The sequence below is a fragment of the Diadema antillarum genome, unplaced genomic scaffold (genome assembly GCF_040938485.1).
Source record: "Diadema antillarum isolate AM-2024a unplaced genomic scaffold, OU_Dant_1.0 seq00000871_RagTag, whole genome shotgun sequence".
NCBI lineage: Eukaryota > Metazoa > Echinodermata > Echinoidea > Diadematoida > Diadematidae > Diadema > Diadema antillarum.
Window position 1 is genome coordinate 765,868 of NW_027271737.1, and position 25,075 is coordinate 790,942.

At 36.5% G+C, this 25,075-nt stretch overlaps 1 protein-coding gene across 1 annotated transcript in view; it reads left to right on the forward strand.

The window, feature by feature from the left end:
• The first annotated feature begins 5,736 nt into the window (after window positions 1-5,736).
• The window catches only part of LOC139740673 (uncharacterized), a 161,612-nt gene continuing 142,273 nt past the window's right edge, over window positions 5,737-25,075 (forward strand). The window contains exons 1-3 of the mRNA XM_071651245.1: window positions 5,737-5,865; window positions 7,298-7,570; window positions 23,025-23,214. Coding sequence (XP_071507346.1) covers window positions 5,807-5,865; window positions 7,298-7,570; window positions 23,025-23,214 — 522 coding nt within the window. The 5' untranslated portion in view covers window positions 5,737-5,806. The remainder of the gene's footprint in view (window positions 5,866-7,297; window positions 7,571-23,024; window positions 23,215-25,075) is intronic.

Here is a 25,075-nt window from a genome sequence, read left to right on the forward strand (position 1 = left end):
TATCTGGCAATCACTTTCATGAATCTCTCCACTGTCATGACACAGGCTCTAGAGCACATGACTGTCTTTATATCGTAATTTATTTTCAATACAAAACCTTTCAAACACATTTCCCCCTTTGCGACCCAGGGACAGGGGGTGGGTAGGGGTCCTAATGAAACCTAAATTGTACATTTTCATTTTCTTCTGAGAACCCCATGACCAATTTTCACCAAACTTGGCAGGTAGCATCCCTAGGGGGATAGGATCTCAATTTGTTCAAATGGGCACCGTGTCCCACCTGGGGGGGGGGGGGGGGGGGGGGGGGGGGGCAAACCTCTCAAAATTAAGGAATCTGTAAACATCTTCTCTAGAATCAGAAGTGATGGAGCCAAGTTAGAACTATGAGTTAGTACATTAATAACTGTAGTTCCAAGTTTGTTTATGGCAGATCTAGGGGTGCCCCCCCCCCCTTTAGGGTGGGGTGGAGGTCCAATTGGTTGCCTAAATTGTACATTTTCATCTTCTTCTTGAAAACCTCATGATGGATTTTCACAAAACTTGTAAGGTATCATCCCTAGGGGGTAGGATCTCAGTTTGTTAAAATGGGTACCGTGCCCCACCCAGGGAGCCCCCAGCCCCCCAAAATGAGGAATCTTTAAAAATCTTCTTCTCTAGAACCAGAAGTGATAGAGCTAAAACTGATACTATGAGTGGGGGGGGAGGGGTCGCAAATTTGGGCCCTGATTGCACATTTTCATCTTCTACTTGAGAATGCCTGATCAAATTTTAGTAGACCTGTGTGTAATTTAGATTAGTGACTGCGTGAAAGGTGAACTTGTGATACTCAGGTGAGCGTGAGACCCCCGGGTCTCTTGTTTTGCAAGTGTCCAGTTGGCCAGAAATAGCCAACTGATTACCAATCGATAAATCTATTGTTTGTGCACCTCACAGTGGTGTGGTGAGCACACTGGTGTAGTGTGCAGTTTGAATGATGTGATATTAAATCTTGAGATTTACGTGGTATTGATCCAGCGTTCACACTTTCTCCATGGGGCAGACTCAAACTAATTCAGAAATAAGCACAAGATTTCTTAGGATTAAGTCTTTTTTTTTTTTACCTTTAGTACGGTCTGCTATGTCGAAATATTGGACCCCGTGAGATTTTCGTGCCAAAATTGATTTTTTTAGCTAACTTTGTCAATTTGGGGGTGCTGAATCCAAAAAACTTTGGTTCCATTTTTTTCGACCTCGTCTTCAGCCGCCATTTTGGATTTCAAAATGGCCGCCATAGCAAACTGTATTTTGACCCAATTCTCATAATGTGAGCACCATAGAAGGTTCAAATTTGATGCAAAAATCATGTTTATGATGTCAGACATTCTGATACACCATTTCCTGATGTTGTATATTGTTTTAATACAATTTGAGGGCTGCCATCTTGAAATTCAAAATGGCCACCGTAGCTAAATGTATTTTTACCTGTGTCTCAGGTTGTAAGCACCATGAAAAGTATAAATTTGGGGCAAAAAGCATACTTATGATAGATGTCAGACATGTTAATATATACATTTTTGTTTTAAATGATGGATCATTTTGGTTGGCGGCCATCTTGAAATTCAAAATGGCCACCATAGCAAGTGTAATTGGGCCTATATCTCATATCATATGCATTGTGTATAGGTTCTAATTTGGGGAAAACAGCATGCATATGCTATCAAACTTTCTGAAACATCTTTATCTGAAATGATGGTCCATTTTGATATTATAGGTGGCCATCTTGAAATTCAAAATGGCCGCCATACCAGAATGTATATTTTGACCCATATTTCATGTTGTAACCAATACAGAAAGTTCACATTTCGGGCATAAACTGGGCTCATGATGTTGAACATTCAGATGCACTTTGATCCCCTCCCTAAAATTGCAGATCATTTTTGAGGCTGCCATTTTATCATTCAAAATGACTGCTTTTCAGCTAATGGCAAGCAACTTTTTGGCATATCAATGTTTATGGTGGTGTACATTGTACATTCTTTTACAAACACACACACACACATAATTATACATTCTGTAATAATGGATTATTCGCATTGGCTGCCACTCTTGAAATTCAAGATGGATTTCGACCCATATTTGGTGCTGTAAGATCTTTACCCTGCAAACTCAAGCATGCTGGAGCACTTTCATGTAGGACCTATGTGTAAGTCAATCACTTTAGTAAATAGTATTATTATTGCGTATAAAAGCGGGACTGCTTCCAGTCGGTACACTGCCATGTTGAAATGCAAAATGGCTGCCATGGGAAACATTCCTTTAAGAGCTTGCATTTGAGTAAAACTTGTGAATTGGAAAAAGTGCCTCAATAACTGTCTGAGTGACTAAATGCCCCCATTAAGACGATTTGGTTGTAGAGTTTAAATAAACAATATTAACCGTGTACTAAAAATTCATGGGATATTTACTTAGTTTATGTCTTCTAGGCTCATTCCCTGCATGTGTTTTTGAAGTCACAGCACTTGTATAGGGCTGTACAATGGGGAGAATTGGTTCTAAATTCTTCCAGAAACAATTGCATTTGCATTTCGTGCCACATGAACATGATAATGAATTCTGTGGCTACCGTTGGTGTAGGAAGCTCAAAGCACTTAATTGCACAGTTTATGCATAGGCCTATCCGCTGAAAATAACTACAATGTACCATATTATATTCCCCTGTAAGTAGAGGCACAAATTAGGTTGTGAAAGTTTACGAGGTTTGTTCTCTGGATGTGTTGTATCAAGACTCTATACAAGAGCAAAGCGGGAGATTGTTCAGGTTGAAGTCATCCACGCCCAACTTCTGGAAAGCATGGACTGTGTCATTGCACATTCTGCATGATTCAAGGCTTAGAGAATTCTTGATCCATCTGCTCTTTGAGACATCCTCAAATTTTCAACTTCAGCCTGCACCATGAAAGGCATGACCAAGCAGACCTTTGTTTTTCGCAACAATTTGCAGAACATAATCTCTCAACAATGTCAATTGTACTTTTATCTCCTTTTCCAGTGATGGAGTAGACAACATGCGATGCAGTATTAAAAGAGAAGCAAAGATCAATTAGGAGAATGAAAATGTCAGTGTCTATACGTAATAATCATCAATATCTCTGAAATTCCCTGTTGCTCTTGAAGTAGCATCTAATACATGCAATGGAATGAGGATATCTGATTCCTCGTTGTGACGGGTGACAGCTCCCATAGCATCTTCGATGAACCCTTTGTTTCTTTTTTTTCCCCGTGATGTGGTATCTGTGTCAGATGGAATTGACTGCTCAGTATTTCAACTTTCAGGCTGATTATTTGGCTCAGTTTTGTGGGTTTCTAAGGCATGGGTATGAAAAACCTTTGTTAGTGAGAATGAGGAGAAGGCCATAACATTATGAGATGAAGAGTGATTGTGGAATTACTTAGAACAGTAGAACTTATAACTTCCGATAATTGTATCGTATTGTTATAAGAAGGTATTGGTCCTCTTAAGCTTAATAACTTTTGATCCAATCTTAAATGGTGTATTTCAATTGCAAGAGCTGAATGTCTGGCCTTTCTCATATTAGCCCAGACAGATTTTTTTTTTTATTCTTTCAGATACAAATTCTTCGTACAGAACATGAAAACTTCCTTTTTCATCTCTTTCTAGAATATCCTCCTTGAACCTGATTGCCAAACACCATATTCATCAGTTTCAATGCAGTGACAATTTTTGAGATTACCCTTGTGTGATGGTGTTCTAAATCATTGAGGAATTTTGATGCATCGAAAGTGCCACAGAACTGAGCTATTATTGCTCCTTTGTAGTTTTAGAATCATTGGCGGTAAAGCAGTAAGCATCTTGGAAGTCTTGATAATTGAGGATGACCCACACAGGGCAATCAGGAAAAAACCTACTCATTGACATTCCTTATTCATTCTATGTTATTCCAGAAACACATCCAGCAATTATGAGCTTCCTGATGAGTTGTTTCATTTTGTGGTCAACAAACAAGCTTGTGAATGGGATGCCTGGTAGGGTGACCATGGCATTTCTTGCCATTGCGAGACTTTTCCTTGTTTGTCTTCATTCTCTCGAGGCAGCATCAAGTTTTTGAAGATCACCTTTAATCGTATCAATGCTTGCTTTTGTACAGATATTTAATAACTGGGATTGAATGTAACTTTTAACGAGGTTCCACGACACCAAATAGTGTATTGCCTGAGAGGCAAAAACAAATCACGTGTGTATTAAGTGCATAGCTGTAGCACACAGTACGCAAACCACATATACCTGGCTATTATGGGACGTGGGATGTAATGCTTACACGCTTGCCCACACCTATGGGAAGTGGTATAGGACCCCTCCCCTACCCCCCCCCCCCCCACCATATGCAGTTTTTGCCCCTCAGGATGGCTTGATGACGTCATTGGAACCTCGTCCTTACAGTCTGAATTTATGGTGGCCATTTTGAATTAAGAGCTGGCTGTCGTTCTGTGTGACCTGAAAATGAATTCGAATGAAAATGAATGTTTTCATGAAAAATGAAAACTAGGACAATTTTGGCAAATTTATCTAAGGCGCTTACCACAGTCTTATATGTTTTTATATGGCCACCATCTTGAATCTCAAGATGGTGGCGTATCTAATGATCCACAATAGGAAACAGCTGTACTGGAACGTTGGACACCACAAGCATGTACATTACTGAAAATTTGATGCTCCTTCAATAATTGCAACATGAGGTATGGGTAAAAACGCTATGGCGGCCATTTTGAATTTCAAGATGGCAGCCTATGAATTGTATCAAAACAATCCACAATATCAGAAAATGATATATCAGAGTGTTTGACATCACAACCATGCATTTTGCACCAAATTTGTAGCTTCTACAATGCTCACTGTATGAGATATGGTTCAAAATATTGTTTGCTATGGCGGCCATTTTGAAATTCAAGATGGCAGCCTACATAATGTATCAAAACAATCTACAATATCAGAAAAAGATATACCAGTGTGTTTGACATCTCAACCATGCATTTTGCACCAAATTTAAAGCTTCTACAATGCTCACTTAATGAGATATGGATAAAAATACAGTTTGCTATGGCGGCCATTTTGAAATTCAAAATGGCGGCTGAAGACGTGGTCGGAAAAAATGGAACCAAAGTTTTTTGGATTCAGCACCCCCAAACTGACTAAGTTAGCCAAAAAAATCAATTTTGGCACAAAAATCTCACGGGATTACATAGTAGCCTCTACTAATACGCATGTTACTCTTTATTAAGGAGTAGCGCCGCTATGTTCATACTGTTATCGTCGCTATTATATCATTCAACATTCATTATTGATTATGTTAATCAATATTACCATTTCTCTTGTTATCTTTATCATAACAATGATTATCATGAATACCATTGTTGTTACTATTACCATTATTGTTATCATTTCTTTTATCATCGTCATTGTCATCATTGTCACTTTTATCGTAGTTATCGTTATCTAAAGTTGATTTTTGTATAATGACCCTTAGGATAATAACAGTAATTGACATCTATGAATGATTTGCCTGGACAGGCGTCTAAAAGAGTGATTGTTGACTTTTTCGGAATATTGAATCAGATTTGAAAAGGTCTAGCTAGAGAAATGTTCGTGTGATCTGACCTGTTGTTGTACGGTCATCAAAATCCCTCTACCAATCTTTGCTTCTGCAAGACTTCAACTTTGCAACGCATATTGTTGAATGTGTGTTGAATTATTTTTTTAGGTACATACTGGGACGGCGAATCGTGTAAAAAGGAGACAGAGTGTCCGTGTATGCGGAGAGATTTAGCAATGCCAGTTGGTGCCATGTTCCATGTTCCCTGCAAGACATGGTACGTGTTTTACATCTTTCCATCCATAGGTCTCTGCATCTCATGAGCAAGGCCGGCTGCGCGTTTTTAATAGGAGCTGGGGACTTATTCATATCTCTGGTGTCTCTTCCTGGTTTCATCAGCCACCAAACCCCCAACCCCCCCCCCCCAAAAAAAAAAAAAAACATAAATAAATAAATAATAATAATAATAATAAATAAATAAATAAATAAAAAAATAAGAATGAAAGAAAGAAAAAAAAGATAACCTTAAACACATTTTTCTGGTATCACTTCCGGGGTAAGAAAAAAAATGCTAGACATCCCTATTCCATTATTCTTTCAACCCAAACACCCACACGCACATACATACACACAATCTCATACAACACATCAGTGACACTCACGCGTTTATGTATACCTATTATAACTATGTATTGTTCCATGCACATACTTGTACTTGTACACCACACAGGGGGTGCATAGTGATGGATATAGCGATTTGTAGCTTTCCATTCAGCTACATTGTAGGCCTGCTTATTTTAAAAGCGTCTGATAACTATTTCAGTCTAACGTGTATTTCAGGATACCAGCTGACAGCGCAATGCCATTTCTGTACACAAATCTTACCCCAAAAATGAAGTACGTAAACAACCTCAACAACAACAACAACAACAACAAACCTTTGCTGAGTTTCAGACATATTTTCTTTTTAGTATTTGACACTTTCCAGTTCTATGTTTCCGCTGGAGAACAATAGAGTCCGCCACCATGTGTTTGCTCTCAGAATGCACAAATCTAACACAATCGATAGCGTCGAAGGTCAGACTGCACTTAGCTTGCGAAGTAAAACAAATTGTATAGGGTCTACCTTCCCACGGGAGATCTTAAAAATTAGATTTTTTTTTTTTTTTGCTTCTTTGGTGTTTTTTTTTTCAAGAATCTAGTGAATATTGTTGGATGAAAATAGTTTTTTCATTCATGGTCTTCCTTTTAATTTCGTAGTCTGCTCCGCCAAATATCATGTAGATAATCTAATGCACATTTTGGTGGTAGCAACAATTGAACAATTATGGGACATTTTATGGCGTGATCTGGGTCCCGTTTCATAAAACCTGTTGTCAGTAACAATTGCCACATTTCTGTGACAAAGTTGCTCTCAGCCAATCAGATGCAAGGATTTCAGTAGCATATAACAACTATCGTAACTTGCTATTGATAGTAAGTTTTATGAAACGGCGCTTTGATCTCTCTCGCCTGTCTTTCACTTTCCTCTACGTCCTTTGCAAAGGCACAATACACTTTCTCGAGTACAAACTAAAGTGATATAAACGCATCACTTTCAGAGGTCTAAATTCACGCATGAATTACCCTTGTTAGTGTGGTGGTTATTTGCCGCTTTTCCTGAACCTATTGAACTCCAACTGCATGTGTTATTTTCAACCCTTCTATAGCACTTGCGTTAGCGGGGACTGGGATTGTAGAGACGTGCCGTGCGACGGAATGTGCGCCATCTACGGTGGGTCCAACTTCAAGACATTCGATGGCCTCAAGTTCGACGTCTACACGAAGTGCCAGTACACTTTGCTCCGCGTTGAAGGCGACGAAGATGTGCCCTCCTTCCACGTATCCATAGACACCACCAAGTGCTCGCAAGACAATCCAGCAAATTGCCTGAATGCAATCAGTTTGGACGTAGGAGAGGGTGCTAATAAAACATCATATGCGTAAGTATTAACCCTAACTAGGCCGGGGGGAGGGGGGGGGGGGGGGGGGGGGGGGGGCTCCGAGCCCCCAACCCCACCACCCCCCCCCCCTCGACGTTCCGCGCGATGTATCGCAATCGCAAAAAGCTATTGCCGCGACTTTTCATAACTTTTTTCTTTCGAGTCTCCCGCATCTTTTGACACCAAATTTGCGACGCCCGGGCGTGTGGTTCCGAAGTTACACATAAATATGTACATGCATGTCAGACCAAAAATTGCTCAAAAACGTGAATTCGTGTACGATTTCAATGCAAACTGTGCTTACAGGCAAATTTCATAAAAGCATGATTATTTTGGTGTTTTATTGATTAAAATCAATGAATGAAATATTTTCTTGTTCGGAGCGATGTCACGGACAAATTTCATCGAAAAAACAATGAAAAACATAAAGTCGAAAAAACACAGAAATACATAAGAAATTAAAAAAACAATAAAATACTTAAGAATTCTTTGTGATATCACAATTTTTTTATTACATTTGCTAAGGACACTAAAAAGAATATTTACACAAAAAAATGTCTGTTTTGAGCTTTATTTTGTGATTTACACCAAATAGTCTGATTTCATGCATCATTTTGCATAAATTAGCATAATTTAGCATAAATGAATTTTTTTTTCAAAAATCAACTTCATGGTATTTTAGATTACATCATAGGCAATGTGTGTGCCAATTTTCGTCACGATCGTGCTGTCGACGGCCGAGATCTGGAGGGGGCCCGGGGGCGATTTTTTTTTCCGTAACCCTAACGCGTCGAAATTGCCCATTGTGTCACTTGAGCAAAGACTATCAGTGTACAAGTTGGTTTTTTTGTACGCATGTGCGTGGACTTCTCTTACGCGTTGAGTTCGTACTGTTAGGTACACGGTATACAGAGTACCATTGGCATGGTCGTCTCCTAACCACCACAGAATCAAATTATACAATGTGAGAATGGACGCTGTCCTTCAACCAGAAACATAACAACGGGTTTGTGTGTATGGGTATGTGTATGCGCGTGTGTGAGTATGTTTGGGTGTGTGTGTGTGTGTGTGTGTGTGTGTGTGTGTGTGTGTGTGTGTTTCCACTTCACATGTCATCGCCATCGCGTTCGGCTTTGCCTTAGGTGGTATTTCTGTAGTTTTGTTCGCCGTCTGCTGACACTTTTCCTGTGTCTCGTAAGACTTGCGTTACTAGGATGCATGCAAACTCGACGTCGTCATCAATATCTTGCAAAAAGTAAATTGGAAATCTAATTGAAGCTTGGAATAAATCAAAATCAAAGTATTACATATACGTAGCGACACGTAGCGGTAGGTTAGTGAAGCAACCTTCTTTGTCAAATTTGTAATCTGCTATTTACATGTAGATTAACGTCTGTATATCTTTTCATTTTACTCATGTTTGTATTCCCATATACACTCTAATATTGTATATCTTTTGTGTCATGTTTATGTGTAATCTCTGAGTATTGTATTCACTGGTTTGTTATATTGTTATTTATACTCTTTGTTTGTACTCTCATACCCCGAGGAGGGGGTCGAAAGAGTCAATAAAATTCACAAAATTCACAAATATTTAGGTCTACAGCTGCAGCGATTGCTATTGTTAACATCGATCATGTTTATTGAGCCCCACAAAACCAGATTCGAAAAGGACATTTGGTCTTGGGTAACACGGATGAACTCCTAAATTAATTTGGGTTTATCCTCCAACTTCATGATGATTCAGAAAGGCGTAGTATAGGCTCCTTTTTAGTTCAGGTTCATGTATATCGAGGTATATGATTATATATTCTCATGCAATAACATCCATGATGAAGATGGGGGAGCGAAGAGAAACTGCGGGAGGGGAGAGCTATAGTAATCATCGATTTTGATCGATGAAATCTCTCTAATCAGCTTTAAAAAGGCATTTTGGATCGGCATTAAAAATCAAAAGATGTGCTATTTCCATCAAAATCAATTCATTTTCCCAGTCCATACATGTACAAAATTGCTCTAGTATCACGGTTTGAATTGCTCTATCAATAATTTTTTGGTGTTCACTTTATCATTGCCAACTCTATAGTCCTTCTCATCACTTACCATCGTCACCTCTGCCACCACGACCATCACTGAAGGAAACCAAAAACTCAAAAGGAAATGCGGATTGAGTGAAAGCAGCAACATTAGTAGAACACATCAGTGAAAATTAGGAAAATCGGGCAATCGATGCAAAAGTTATGAATTTTTAACGTTTGGATGTTGGAACCACTGGATGCATGACATCATGTGTGGGCAACAACATAAAGAAAATATAAAGAAAACAAACATGCTTTCACTTTTCTTGAGTAATGGAAGAGCATTTGATTAACCACTTTCAGAAAGTATAGGGGGAATGATAACCTTAACATAATTCAGTATCAATTAAGTTGATGGAATGTATAATTTTATTGATTTTTTGTGTGGAATTCTCTTCATATTTCCTTTACATTAAAAATTGTTGCCCATCATGGTCTCTAGTAGTCTCTTTATTCAGTGATTACAACACAAAAAATATAAAAACGAAAAACTTTTCATCGATTGTCCGATCTTTCCTCAAACTTTCACTGATGTATAATGCTAATGTTGCTGCGTTCACTAAATCCATATTAGTCTTTGGGTTTTGGTTTCCTTTAATATCAACCAATCATCACTACCATCATTGCTTTTATTAGATTACCATGCACGACCATAAACATCATTACTATCATTTCACAACTGGATATTATCATCTTATCATCATCACTACGATTATCACTCGTATTACCATCGTATACATATCACCACAAGCAATATATCTTCCACCACTATCAATACTTTTTTCCATGTCATCAATCCATCAACAACAACTTCACGATATCTCTTTCAAAGTTTTCAGCATCATCATCATTATCATAAGTCTAAATAAGCATTGCGACTGGCAATATATTCATACTCGATCCCTCCCTCCAATGCCCACATGGCCTAGCACCCGTAATTGAAATGATGAAGAGAAACGATTGAATATTAAAACACTGATTTGTTGGTTTGTTTGTTTGTTTGTTTGTAATAACACTATAGCCGCATTCACACGTACAAAATAGCTGGTTACCGAGCGCGCTCCAAAACTCGAGAGTTCTTGTTATACTCGCAACTTTTTATAAACTTCATGATCGATATATATAAACAAACACCAGGCTTTAACTGGTATCAGATTCCCAGGTGGGTTCATTACTTTAAATGTGTATAAACCATTTGTTGTCGACTGACACCCAAAAAGGGAAGCCATGCGTGATTTGTTGTCTCGAAGTCGTGCAGTATCGTACACATAAAAAGTGATGAGATATTAGAGCTGTGTAGAAGTTTACCAGTATATGAAGTTTATCAATATCAGCATAGCCATATGTTTACTATGTGAGAGAGAGAGAGAAAAAAAAATCAAACCCACAGCTCCGATTCTCAAGTAAAACACATTTGTATAAGAGATTTGAAATGATCGTTTTATAATGTGTTATTTGGCACAAAATAATTTCACTTATTTTTGATAATATTAATCGATAACCAAATGAAAATTAATTTGCCCGATATTAGACAAATCTAAGATCTTTTCATTAAGTTGGAGCAACGAGCATTAGTTCAGAGTCACAGAGGCTACTTTCGAGTTTTTATGAAATACATTCATAGGAAACTGATAACTATAAGTTTGAACGATGATAGCACCCAAAATATCATGGTTACAGTTCATTATTGAGAAGGTTCGTTATTCAGAAGGTTCTTTATTCCGAAGGTTCGTTATTCCAAGGATTCGTTATTCCGAAGGTTCGTTATTCCGAAGTTTCGTTTTCCAAAGGTTCGTTATTCCGAAGGTTCGTTATGGACCCTATTATCATTGTCGGATCAATGAACCTTCTGAATAACGAACCCTATTTTATTTTCGGATTAGCGAACCTTCGGAATAACGAACCCTATTTCATTTTCGAATAAACGAGCCTTCAGAAAGCGAACCCTATTTTTTCGGATAAACGAACCTTCGGAATAACTCACCTGCGGAATAACGCCACATATGTTCGGATCAACATACCCTTTTTGATTTTCGGATTAACGAACCTTCGGAATAACGAATATCCGAAACACACAAATTCCCAATACTTAGAGGTTTGTTAACCCTAAATTCAAGAAAGGTTCGTTTATCCAAACATTTGTGACATATTCCGAAGGTTCGTTAGTCCGAAAATAAAATAGGATTTCTATTCCAAAGGCTCGTTTATTCGAAAATGAAATAGGGTTCGTTATTCCGAAGGTTCGTTAATCCAAAAATCAAACAGGGTTCTGGAATGCGGGTCATAAGGCTTTTTCAGTTCAAAAGTTATCTGGATGTCTATAACGTCCAAACGTTTTTCTGTCGACATAAGGATTGAGAAAATGCAACAATATTAGTAGAACACATCAGTGAAAGTTTGAGGAAAATTGGACAATCGATGCAAAAGTTATGAATTTTTTAAATTTTTGTGTTGGAACCGCTGGATGAGGAGACTACGACAGCTTGTGCGTCATATGCGTACAACAGTATAAAGAAAATGTATAAGAAAATTCAACATATTTTCACTTTTTTCGAATAATAAAAGAGCACTTGACTTGCCTCTTTCTAAAGGCAGGGGGAATAATATTACCCATAACATGTGTCGGTAAGGAGTCAGGGGAATGTGTACTTTTTTCAAAAGATGGAATTTTGTGAAATTCTCTTTATATTTTCCTTATATTGTTGTACGCATGTGACATCTAAGTTATTCATACACAGCAGTAGTCTTCTCATCCAGCGGGTACTGCACAAAAACTTCAAAAATTCATAACTTTTGAACGGATTGTCTGATTTTCCTCAAACTTTCAATGATGTGTTCTACTAATGTCCTTTAAAAATTAGAAAGGTATCTTGTTATTTTAACGATTAAAAAACGTTTTTATAACGTCCAATTGAAACTTTTTGAATACGTCAAAAACCTTCCTGACAAATGATGTTCTGAAAATGTTTGACAAAACGTCCAAATAACGAACTTGGAACGTTTCAAGAACGTTTAGAAAGGTCCAAATGTCAGCTAGGACCCAGATTTATATCATGATTGTACTTTGAGGTACTCACATGCGCTTTATTAGACCTTAACCGCCCACGATCTAAAAAAAGACGTCAAAATCACGTCCATTTTCCTTGTTTACATAGTTTTCGTGAAAAAGGCGTCTTTCAGACGTCTTCCTTTTTTCTTTTCCAATATACATCAAAAAGGCATGAATTAACGTGTAGATGACGTGCTCATGACGTTATTCTGACGTAAATCTTGTCTTTAGAATTGTGATTTACACGTCATTTAAACGAATCTAATGACCACCAATGACATCTTTGTGACAACTTTTATTTGAGCAAAAATACGACATTGTTTATTGACGTCAGTTTGAAAAATACGACATATTCACGTCAGTTTGAAACGTTTATATGATGTCAAGTATCTGTGTTTATTTTCGTCTATAAGACTTTAGATTAGTAATCTACACGTCTTTACAACGTCTTCGTATAACCAACCAGGCGTCAGAAAGACGTCACAAATATGACGTCTTTTAGATATCTTCAAACAACAACACGACTTATTGGCGTCAGTTTGAGACGTCTAAATAGCGTCTATTTTCTCTGCTTATTTACCGCAAACAAACGACAGTTATTACGCCTTTCTAAAGTCTAGATAATGACGTCTCTCTATGTCTTCCATTTGAGCAAAAAGAAAAATCTTATTTTTGACAGTTGACTGACGTGAAATTGTCGTCGTTCTGACGACAGTATATGTCGCAAAGTGATATAACTCTATAAAATTATAATTCGTAGGCCTTATTATGAAGTCACAAAGACGTCGCAAAACTGACGTAAATTTCACGTCACGTCATTAATATGACGTGGTAATTAGGTTGCAAAGCAAAATAAATTTTATTTCACTAATACGTCGTAAATATGAAGTGAATAATACGTCTCAAAACTGACTTGAATTTTACGTCTTAACCCAGCTAACACAAAGACGTTTTCTCAACGTTCTTGAAACATTCCAAGTTCGTTATTTGAACGTATTGTCAAAACTTTTTCAGAACGTCTTCTGGTGGAAGGTTTTCGACGTATTAAAATGTTTTAATTGGACGTTATAAAAACGTTTTTTTTTTTTTAACGGTAAGATAACACTAAAAAAAACTTTCTAAAGTTTCAAGGACCGACAGAAAAAACGTTTGGACGTTATAGACATCCAGATAACTTTTGAAAACCCTCTAGAACGTTTAAAAACGTTTTGTTTGTTTGTTTGTTTGCTTTTATTTCTGCATTCAATCAGATGCAATTTGAATGCAAACTTCAAAAAGTACAAAGACAAAGAATAACAAGTGCAGTGAAATAAATCGATAACAGTACATAGATTGATTCACATAGGTGATTGCATTGAGCAATGTAGATACACAGAAACACAAAATAAAATATACAGTATTTTTCAGTAAACAACAGAGATAATTGAATGCAGGAGACCACCATCATAAGCGATTACGCTTGAAATGGATGGAGGCCTCATAAAATGACTATCCAACGACATAACTCTCTTGGAGGAAGGTGATCAGGTGAGTGCAGTGCAGTTGCAGGTGAGAGTGCAGGATGCAGTTGAAGGAAGAAAATAGAGATTGACAATAAGATGACAATCTATACTATAAATATTTGTTAGCTCAATTGGTTTGGAGAATATAATTCTATCAAATATCGTTTAAGTGAAGCTTTCAAAGAATAAATACTTGAACAAGACTTTATATTATCCGGGAGATTATTCCAAATATCCGGACCCGAATGTCTTATAGATTTATGTGTCACTAATAATTTGGGATTCAAAAGGTGGAAATTTCTACATATACGAGTAGGTTATGAATGGACAGAAGTATTGACCCTTAACATGTTATCAAACGATGATGGAAGTTGATGATGTATATATTTGAACATAATTACTGCTACTTGAATAATATTCAAATCAAAAACCTTCAATGTTTTAAGCTCATGAAATAAAGAATCAGTATGAGCCAGAAAATGCGATCCTGTACAAATACGTATAACTTTCTTTTGTAATTTAAATATAGAATTTATTGTGGTAGAGCCGCAAGTACCCCATACAACATTGTATGGAATTATATAATAGAAATAAAGTTGAACGAGGAAGAAAGAACTTCAGCTTGGAAATTATCCCTATATTTCTAGAAATACACGTTGTAACATGATGTAAATGCTCATTCCAAGTCAAACTTTCATCTATATATACTCCTAGAAATTTTGAATTAATTTTCTTTTCTAATGGGATATCATCAATGTTAATATGTATCAACGTATCTTCATTATGAGAATGAAGTTTGAAATGAATAAAATGAGTCTTTTTTATATTCAAAGAAAGTTTATTAGACTTAAACCAATTTGATACTTTACTAATTTCAATATTTAAAGTGTCATTTAAAATCTTAAGATCTTTATGAGAATAAAATATATTCGTATCATCAGCAAATAGAACAAAAGAGAGAAGAGAGGATGTATTTATGATATCATTAACATAAAGAAGGAATAATAATGGGCCTAGAATTGAGCCTTGAGGAACACCACATTTAATTAAAAGGGGGTCAGATTCACAACCATTAAAAATAACATATTGTCTTCTATTAGTTAGATATTCTTTAAGCCATAAAAGTGCTTGTCCTCGAATACCATAATGACTAAGTTTGGTGAGTAAAATAGAATGATCAAGAGTATCGAATGCTTTACTCAAATCACAAAATATACCTGCAACATGTTCTTTGTTTGCAAAAGCACTCGTAATTTTGTCATAAATTTGTATTAGTGCTAAATCAGTTGAATAATTTTTTTCTGAAACCATATTGATTGGGAATAAGTAAACCATACTTATTAATAAATTTAAGAAGTCTATTATAAACAATTTTTTCTAAGGTTTTGGATATACTAGGCAATAAAGAAATAGGACGATAATTGCTAATTTCATGAGGATCATCTTTTTTATGTACAGGATTAACTTTCGCTATTTTCAGCAGATCAGGGAAAATACCTTGTGATAAAGAAAGATTAAATATATCACTTAACGGTTCTGCGAGTGGATAAACTATTTCTTTCAATAACATCATACTTATTTTATCAGAACCACAAGATTTAGAACTATTTAAAGATTTAGTGATACTAATGATTTCATTGGGACTTGTTGGATTAAAATAGACTCTTGATTTTGGTCAAAAAGATAATCTGTAAAATGAGCAGAAGTATTGCTAATTTTAGTAGCAAGTTCCGGACCGATATTAACGAAAAATGAGTTAAATGAATTAGCATACATATTGGGATCATTTATTTTAATACCGTTTAATGTGATATCATCCGTTGGCGGAGAATCAGGCTTTTTTACCTAGGACCTCTTTAATAATTTTCCATGTTGCATTGATATTCGAAGAAACCTTTTTCATTCTATCAGAAAAATATAATCTGCGGGATAAACGAATCAATTTTGTCAATTTATTTCGATAAACTTTATACATATTCAAATTAAGTTCAGTTGGGTTACGAATATGTAACTTATACAAAAAATTACGAGTGTTTATGGATTTCAAAATACCTTTTGTAATCCAAGGATTTCTTGGTTTATTTCGGTTACTTTTTAGTCTGCATAAAGGAATATTATTTTCATAATAATACAATAATTTATCATTAAAACATTTATATGCCAAATTAACATTGTTAATACTATAAATATCTGTCCATTCCTCTAAAAATAAATTCTGTTTCAATAATTCCACATTACGTTTTGACTCTTTATAATACCATATTTTATCATGTAATTTATTACGACCCACTTTACATTCACAAATTGAAAATACTGGTAAATGATCAGAAACTTCAGAACATAATATACCCCCCATAATTGTATTATTATATACATTCGAAAATATATTATCAATCTGAGTTGATGAGTGTGGATTTATCCTGGTGGGTTTATTGATAATCGACATAAAACCATATGAATACATTAAATGCATAAAATTAAGGGAATTATTGTTATCGGATGTGGGGGAAAAGTTAATGTTGAAATCACCAAAAATAAAAACATGTTTACTTTCATTACCTATCTTATGGAGATATAAATCCAATTCATCACAAAATAATTCACAATTCAGATCAGGGGGTCGATAAATTAAACCTATAATAACGTTTTTAGAGATTGGGTTCTCAATTTCAATAAATAACGTTTCTGCATATCTTAACGTGATTTCAGAACGGATTTTGAACTGTAAATTTTTCGCAATATAAAACGCAACACCGCCACCCCTTTTTCCTTGACGATCAGCCCTAACTAATTTATGATTGGGTAAATTAAAGATATCTGGGGAGTTTTGATGTAACCAAGTTTCACTTATTCCAATAACAGAAAATTCAAAATTGTTTAAAGAGTGCAAAAGATTTTCCAAATATTCAAAATTTTTATTCAAACTCCTAGAGTTTATATGAAGAAGTGAAATATTATCTGAACTATATACGATACAATATCATTGAATTCAAGGGGTGTGTAATATTTACTGTCGCGCATAGGCATAACGTCAGCAGGAATATCGGGGGTATTCACATGTGACGCCATTCTGTAATACAGAAATGTAAATTACTGGAGATTTGAGAGACAACAACTGCATAGGTGCTAATGTGCATTTTGTAAGTGCATACTACTGTGCAGGTGTGTGTACAAAGTGCAAATGTGTGTGGGGTTTCAATATACAATACAAAATTTGTTACAATTAGACCCATCTTGGTCACAGTTACAATAATTACTAGTACGCAATTACAACAGATCACCAGGGGATAGCCGGACCACTCAGTATAAAGGTGTTGTGTTTTAAAACACGTACAGACAGAGAATTCAAGGACCGTGACACTTGCCCAGTTAAAGTTCAGGGAGACTTTCCCGTATACAGGGGGGGGGGGGGGGGGGGGGAGGGGAGTAAAGGGGAGTAAACAGTAAAGGTACATTTCTTGCAACATCTGTATTGGCTATTGAATGTGGGACTTTTAACCATGCACCCATTAACACACGTATCAGAGAAAAAAAACAGTACAAATACTGAATGGAAATCAGGGTGTTAATAGCAACCCGTTTAACATGCGTCAAACGCAGGTGCTACTTGCAGGTGCTACTTGCAGTTTTAAGAACGTTCGAAAAAAGTCTTATGACCCGTTTCAGAACCCTGTTTGATTTTTGGATTAACGAATCTCGGAATTACGAACCCTATTTCATTTTCGAATAAACGATCTTTTGGAATAGCGAACCCTATTTTATTTTCGGACTAAAGAACCTTCGGAATAACGTCACAAATGTTCGGATTAACGAACCTTTCTTGAATTTAGGGTTAACAAACCTCTTAGTATATAGGGAATTTGTGTGTTTCGGATATTCGTTATTCCGAAGGTTTGTTAATCCGAAAATCAAGTAGGGTATGTTATTCCGAACATTTGTGACGTTATTTCGCAGGTTAGTTATTCTGAAGGTTCATTTATCCGAAAAAAATAGGGTTCGCTTTCTGAAGGCTCGTTTATTCGAAAATGAAATAAGGTTCGTTATTCCGAAGGTTCGCTAATCCGAAAATAAAATAGGGTTCGTTATTCCGAAGTTTCATTGCTCCGACAATGAAATAGGGTCTGCAACGAACCTTCGGAATAACGAGCTTTGTTTCATTCTAGGATTAACGAACCTTTGGAAAACGAAACTTCGGAATAACGAACCTTCGGAATAACGAATCCTTGGAATAACGAACCTTCGGAATAAAGAACCTTCTGAATAACGAACCTTCTCAATAACGAACTGTAACAATTATATTTTGGGTGCTATCATCGTTCAAACTTATAGTTATCAGTTTCCTATGAATGTATTTCATAAAAACTCGAAAGTAGCCTCTGTGACTCTGAACTAATGCTCGTTGCTCCAACTTAATGAAAAGATCTTAGATTTGTCTAATATCGGGCAAATTAATTTTCATTTGGTTATCGATTAATATTATCAAAAATAAGTGAAATTATTTTGTGCCAAATAACACATTATAAAACGATCATTTCAAATCTCTTATACAAATGTGTTTTACTTGAGAATCGGAGCTGTGGGTTTGATTTTTTTTTTCTCTCTCTCTCACATAGTAAACATATGGCTATGCTGATATTGATAAACTTCATATACTGGTAAACTTCTACACAGCTCTAATATCTCATCACTTTTTATGTGTACGATACTGCACGACTTCGAGACAACAAATCACGCATGGCTTCCCTTTTTGGGTGTCAGTCGACAACAAATGGTTTATACACATTTAAAGTAATGAACCCACCTGGGAATCTGATACCAGTTAAAGCCTGGTGTTTGTTTGTATATATCGATCATGAAGTTTATAAAAAGTTGCGAGTATAACAAGAACTCTCGAGTTTTGGAGCGCGCTCGGTAACCAGCTATTTTGTACGTGTGAATGCGGCTATAGTGTTATTACAAACAAACAAACAAACAAACCAACAAATCAGTGTTTTAATATTCAATCGTTTCTCTTCATCATTTCAAATACGGGTGCTAGGCCATGTGAGCATTGGAGGGAGGGATCGAGTATGAATATATTGCCAGTCGCAATGCTTATTTAGACTTATGATAATGATGATGATGCTGAAAACTTTGAAAGAGATATCGTGAAGTTGTTGTTGATGGATTGATGACATGGAAAAAAGTATTGATAGTGGTGGAAGATATATTGCTTGTGGTGATATGTATACGATGGTAATACGAGAGATAATCGCAGTGATGATGATAAGATGATAATATCCAGTTGTGAAATGATAGTAATGATGTTTATGGTCGTGCATGGTAATCTAATAAAAGCAATGATGGTAGTGATGATTGGTTGATGATAAAGGAAACCAAAACCCAAAGACCAATATGGATTGAGTGAACGCAGCAACATTAGCATTATACATCAGTGAAAGTTTGAGGAAAAATCGGACAATCGATGAAAAGTGTTTCATTTTTATATTTTTTGTGTTGTAATCACTGAATAAAGAGACTACTAGAGACCATGATGGGCAATATGGAGAGAATTCCACACAAAAAATCAATAAAATCATACATTCCATCAACTTAATTGATACTGAATTATGTTAAGGGTATCATTCCCCCTATACTTTCTGAAAGTGGTTAATCAAATGCTCTTCCATTACTCAAGAAAAGTGAAAGCATGTTTGTTTTCTTTATATTTTCTTTATGTTGTTGCCCACACATGATGTCATGCATCCATTGGTTCCAACATCCAAACGTTAAAAATTCATAACTTTTGCATCGATTGCCCGATTTTCCTAACTTTCACTGATGTGTTCTACTAATGTGGCTGCTTTCACTCAATCCGCATTTCCTTTTGGGTTTTTGGTTTCCTTCAGTGATGGTCGTGGTGGCAGAGGTGACGATGGTAAGTGATGAGAAGGACTATAGAGTTGGCAATGACAAAGTGAACACCCAAAAAATTATTGATAGAGCAATTCAAACCGTGATACTAGAGCAATTTTGTACATGTATGGACTGGGAAAATGAATTGATTTTGATGGAAATAGCACATCTTTTGATTTTTAATGCCGATCCAAAATGCCTTTTTAAAGCTGATTAAATTAAAATATTTATAGAGAGATTTCATCGATCAAAATCGATGATTACTATAGCTCTCCCCTCCCGCAGTTTCTCTTCGCTCCCCCATCTTCATCATGGATGTTATTGCATGAGAATATATAATCATATACCTCGATATACATGAACCTGAACTAAAAAGGAGCCTATACTACGCCTTTCTGAATCATCATGAAGTTGGAGGATAAACCCATAATTAATTTAGGAGTTCATCCGTGTTACCCAAGACCAAATGTCCTTTTCGAATCTGGTTTTGTGGGGCTCAATAAACATGATCGATGTTAACAATAGCAATCGCTGCAGCTGTAGACCTAAATATTTGTGAATTTTATTGACTCTTTCGACCCCCTCCTCGGGGTATGAGAGTACAAACAAAGAGTATAAATAACAATATAACAAACCAGTGAATACAATACTCAGAGATTACACATAAACATGACACAAAAGATATACAATATTAGAGTGTATATATGGGAATACAAACATGAGTAAAATGAAAAGATATACAGACGTTAATCTACATGTAAATAGCAGATTACAAATTTGACAAAGAAGGTTGCTTCACTAACCTACCGCTACGTGTCGCTACGTATATGTAATACTTTGATTTTGATTTATTCCAAGCTTCAATTAGATTTCCAATTTACTTTTTGCAAGATATTGATGACGACGTCGAGTTTGCATGCATCCTAGTAACGCAAGTCTTACGAGACACAGGAAAAGTGTCAGCAGACGGCGAACAAAACTACAGAAATACCACCTAAGGCAAAGCCGAACGCGATGGCGATGACATGTGAAGTGGAAAACACACACACACACACACACACACACACACACACACACACACACACACACCCAAACATACTCACACACGCGCATACACATACCCATACACACAAACCCGTTGTTATGTTTCTGGTTGAAGGACAGCGTCCATTCTCACATTGTATAATTTGATTCTGTGGTGGTTAGGAGACGACCATGCCAATGGTACTCTGTATACCGTGTACCTAACAGTACGAACTCAACGCGTAAGAGAAGTCCACGCACATGCGTACAAAAAACCAACTTGTACACTGATAGTCTTTGCTCAAGTGACACAATGGGCAATTTCGACGCGTTAGGGTTACGGAAAAAAAAATCGCGGCCCGGGGGGCCTGGGAGCCCCCCCCCCCCCCCCCCCCCCCCCCCTCCGGCTCTATCAACTACCTAAATAGCCCGGCCTAGTTAGGGTTAAGATCCTGTGGCATGTTTGATTATCCTTTGTTTGTTTGTGTGTCTGCTTGTTCCAAGTTTGATTGATTGATTGATTGATTGATTTTATTTTATTTCTGCCTTTTTCCAAATCACACATAACAAAAGAATACACATATTTAGAAATCAACATTACACGACACATAAGCAAGCATATTCTGTCTTGCAAATTAATTCATAGTACATATATTATAAAATACATACACACGCTACGAACATGACAGTATTCGATGTATAAGACGTGTAGCATATCATTCAACAACAAAAAATATTCAGAGGCGAATCGTTGAACCAACAGTTGTAGATTATGTAGATAATAATTGATTTTTCATTCAGAGTATATCATGTCGTTCGAGTAAACGAATTTCAGGGGAAAAAATATAACAGAGGGGGATTTGAATAAATTGATTTTTAAAATCAAACATTTTTGGTTATTATAATAACAGAAATACAGGAGACCGTTCAAACAAGTTCAAACAAGATACGTTGTATTAGTGTGTTGCATATGAAATTCATTTCATTTCATTTCTAACGATACAAAATGTAAGGCCTACATACACATAGTAACACCATATCACTACAAACACATAACACAATGGCAATATCAATACAGGACACAATGTAGTAACGAAGAAAACAAAAAACTGTGAAATTAACAATACCACCCATCACTTTCTGATGATATCGAAATTTGAATTAAAGTGCAGAAAATAGAGGAGACATGTTGAAGAACCAAGCTTGTATTTTGCAGTCTTCACTAGTATCATAAACAGCATGCCTGATTTGCTTGATGTCTAAATATTTTCACCTTTCGTATTTTCTGTTAAGTAATCTTTGCCGTTAATAACACTAAAACAAAATAATTTCGGCTGTAACTCTCTTCGAATAGTTTAAACTTCACTGCCGTTTGATAATCTCGATAGCTGAATACTTACGTATTGAGCGCGGAAGTGTTGCGTGAGCTGTGTCTACGTGTGGGCTTAACCCTTTAGCAACTGAAGATTCCGTACATAATGGCCTATTGTTCCCTAGAAGGTACAGCAATATTACTCTCATTTCAACAACTTTCTAAATTATTTTAAAAAGCTCACTGCATGTTTATTTTTGCCTGTTATAAGTTTTGTTTATTTGAAACCCTATTAAGACTTTATCACGAGACTGGTGTGTCACAGAAATAATTTTGATATACTTTTGTTGAAATTTGACCTCTTGCAAATTACGTAATTATATTCTTTATGAAAACGATAAAAATGATAAAGCATAAAACTATTTTACACAAACGGTCGGGCGGTTTCGGGCGTTTTAGGGAGTAATGCAACAGGCGGTTTCGGGCGGTTCAGTTCACTGTCATGTGCTTTTCTCATGCCGCAATGTATAACATTATGCAGATATCTCGTGTTTACAAAAATTGTCCCCACTTGTACACTCTTGTCCCCGTGCAGAATCACACAGGACAGCACCATTCTGCGCCACGGAGAGGTCGTCAGTTCCCCGTCCAGCAAAGGAGGAATACTGGTACGAAAACTGTCGGAGTATTACTTCATTATGGATACCGACTTTGGCATGCAAATCCTTTGGAGCGTGAAGTCAGCATCGGCTTATGTCTTCCTCAATCCTTCGCTGAAAGGAAAGGTAATTCATCTCACTCCAATTCAGTTCAATCCGATCCAATTCAATTCAATTCAATTCAATTCAATCCAAACTAATTCGTTCCAATTCAATTCTATTCAATTTAATTTAATTCACCTCAAGTCAATTAAATTAAATTCAGTTCAATTCAATCTACTTCACTTCAATTCAAGTAAATTCAAATATTTTTTAACCATTTCTTGCAAAACAATGATCAAACGGACACGAAAAATATACAACTCATCAAATCAGGTACATGCATACGAAGCGAAGATAACTATACCACGAGAAATGATGGTAATAAGATTCCAATTAGATTCACAATTCACAGTGATAAGATTCACAATTAGTGATACAGATACTTTTTTAGTCAACACAAACATGATTGTTTGGGTAGTGGAGATGAAAAAACGGGAATAGGATAACATTCATAAATGTCGATAGTATAGATCTATGTATTGACAGGTCAGATCGATTTGTTGGTAGATTAGGTAAGTAAAATTCGCAGAGTTTTAGAAAGCAAAGATTAAAGTGAGTTTCGTTTTGTGCATGGCCGTGAGCAGGATTTTTTTTTTTTTTTGTGCGGGGGGGGGGGGGATTTTTTGGAGGAACTAAGCAGAGCGATCAAGCAGGGAGTTGGGATATCCTCCCCCTCCCACAAGGTGAAACTTTTCGCATTTACAATTCATTATGGTGTAGTCCAAGAAAAATGGCTGCTGGGCACTCCCGTTATACCGCATTCGGTTGTAACAAAATATACTCGGTTACAATGAAGCAACAATTCAGGCTCCAACATTATCCGCTCTGCAGGCCCGTAACTAGCGTTTGGCAGCAGCTCCCCAAAATGAAAGAAATGGAAAGGAGGGGAAAAGTGTCTCGTACCCGTAAGTGGCACTAGAAACGCAAGAAAAAATGTACATGGAGCCTTTTTGTTTGTTTGCTTGTTTGTTTGTTTGGTTGGTTGGTTGGTTTTTCTTTTTTTTTCTTTTTTTTTTTTGCTTGTCAGCTGATGAAGTGTTCCACTTTTTTGTAATTCTTAACCCCCACCTCATAAAAATTCTACTCACGGGCCTGGCTCTGTATTCTCTATTGCTGGTTAGGTTATAATAAAATTTCGATATAATGAAAGAAAAATCCCGGTCCCGAGGACATTGTTACAACGGGAATCGACTGCATGAATAGCGAGAAAATGTGTATGCCTTAATTCTGGTATCTGCCACCTCTGGTTCCGCGTATCCGATTATAATCATACTGTCGTGGCGAGAAAAAAAAAAAATCTTCCCTTACGGATGAGACTTTTGCATTTTCAGAAAATCATTAGGAGGACAGTTCGGAAGGAATACTTGAGACGACTGGCAATAGAATAAGTGAGAAAAATAAACATGCAGGAAAAAAAATCAAAATTGCTGAATCGTGGAGTCTGTCACGTCACCTTCTGTCCTTGTGTCTCCAGTGAGTGCTAAGTGTACATAGCGCTCATCAGCAGTTGCCCAATAAACGGCAGTGAAGGGAGTGAGGTGTCAGACATATCACTAATTCTATAAGCAATGTCAACAATTCTAACGAGAAATGTAATCAGCTAACACAAGAAAATATAAGAAAGAAAGTGCATTCTTAGAATGTATCTTTTTTAATCGTCAATTGACATAATCATTTTAAAAATGCGATATCAATCGGAGTCAATAGAAAAAGAGGGTTTTACACCCACCCCCCCCCCCTTCCAGGAAGAAAGGATCACCTGAGTTAGTGGATAATTATAAAGCTCTATAACATTACCGGTGGGAGTGACTAAGATTTTGTCTCCGATGCTCCGTTTGTCAGTCTATATCTCTTTATATCTAAGTTCCCTAAGCTGTTTGTATTT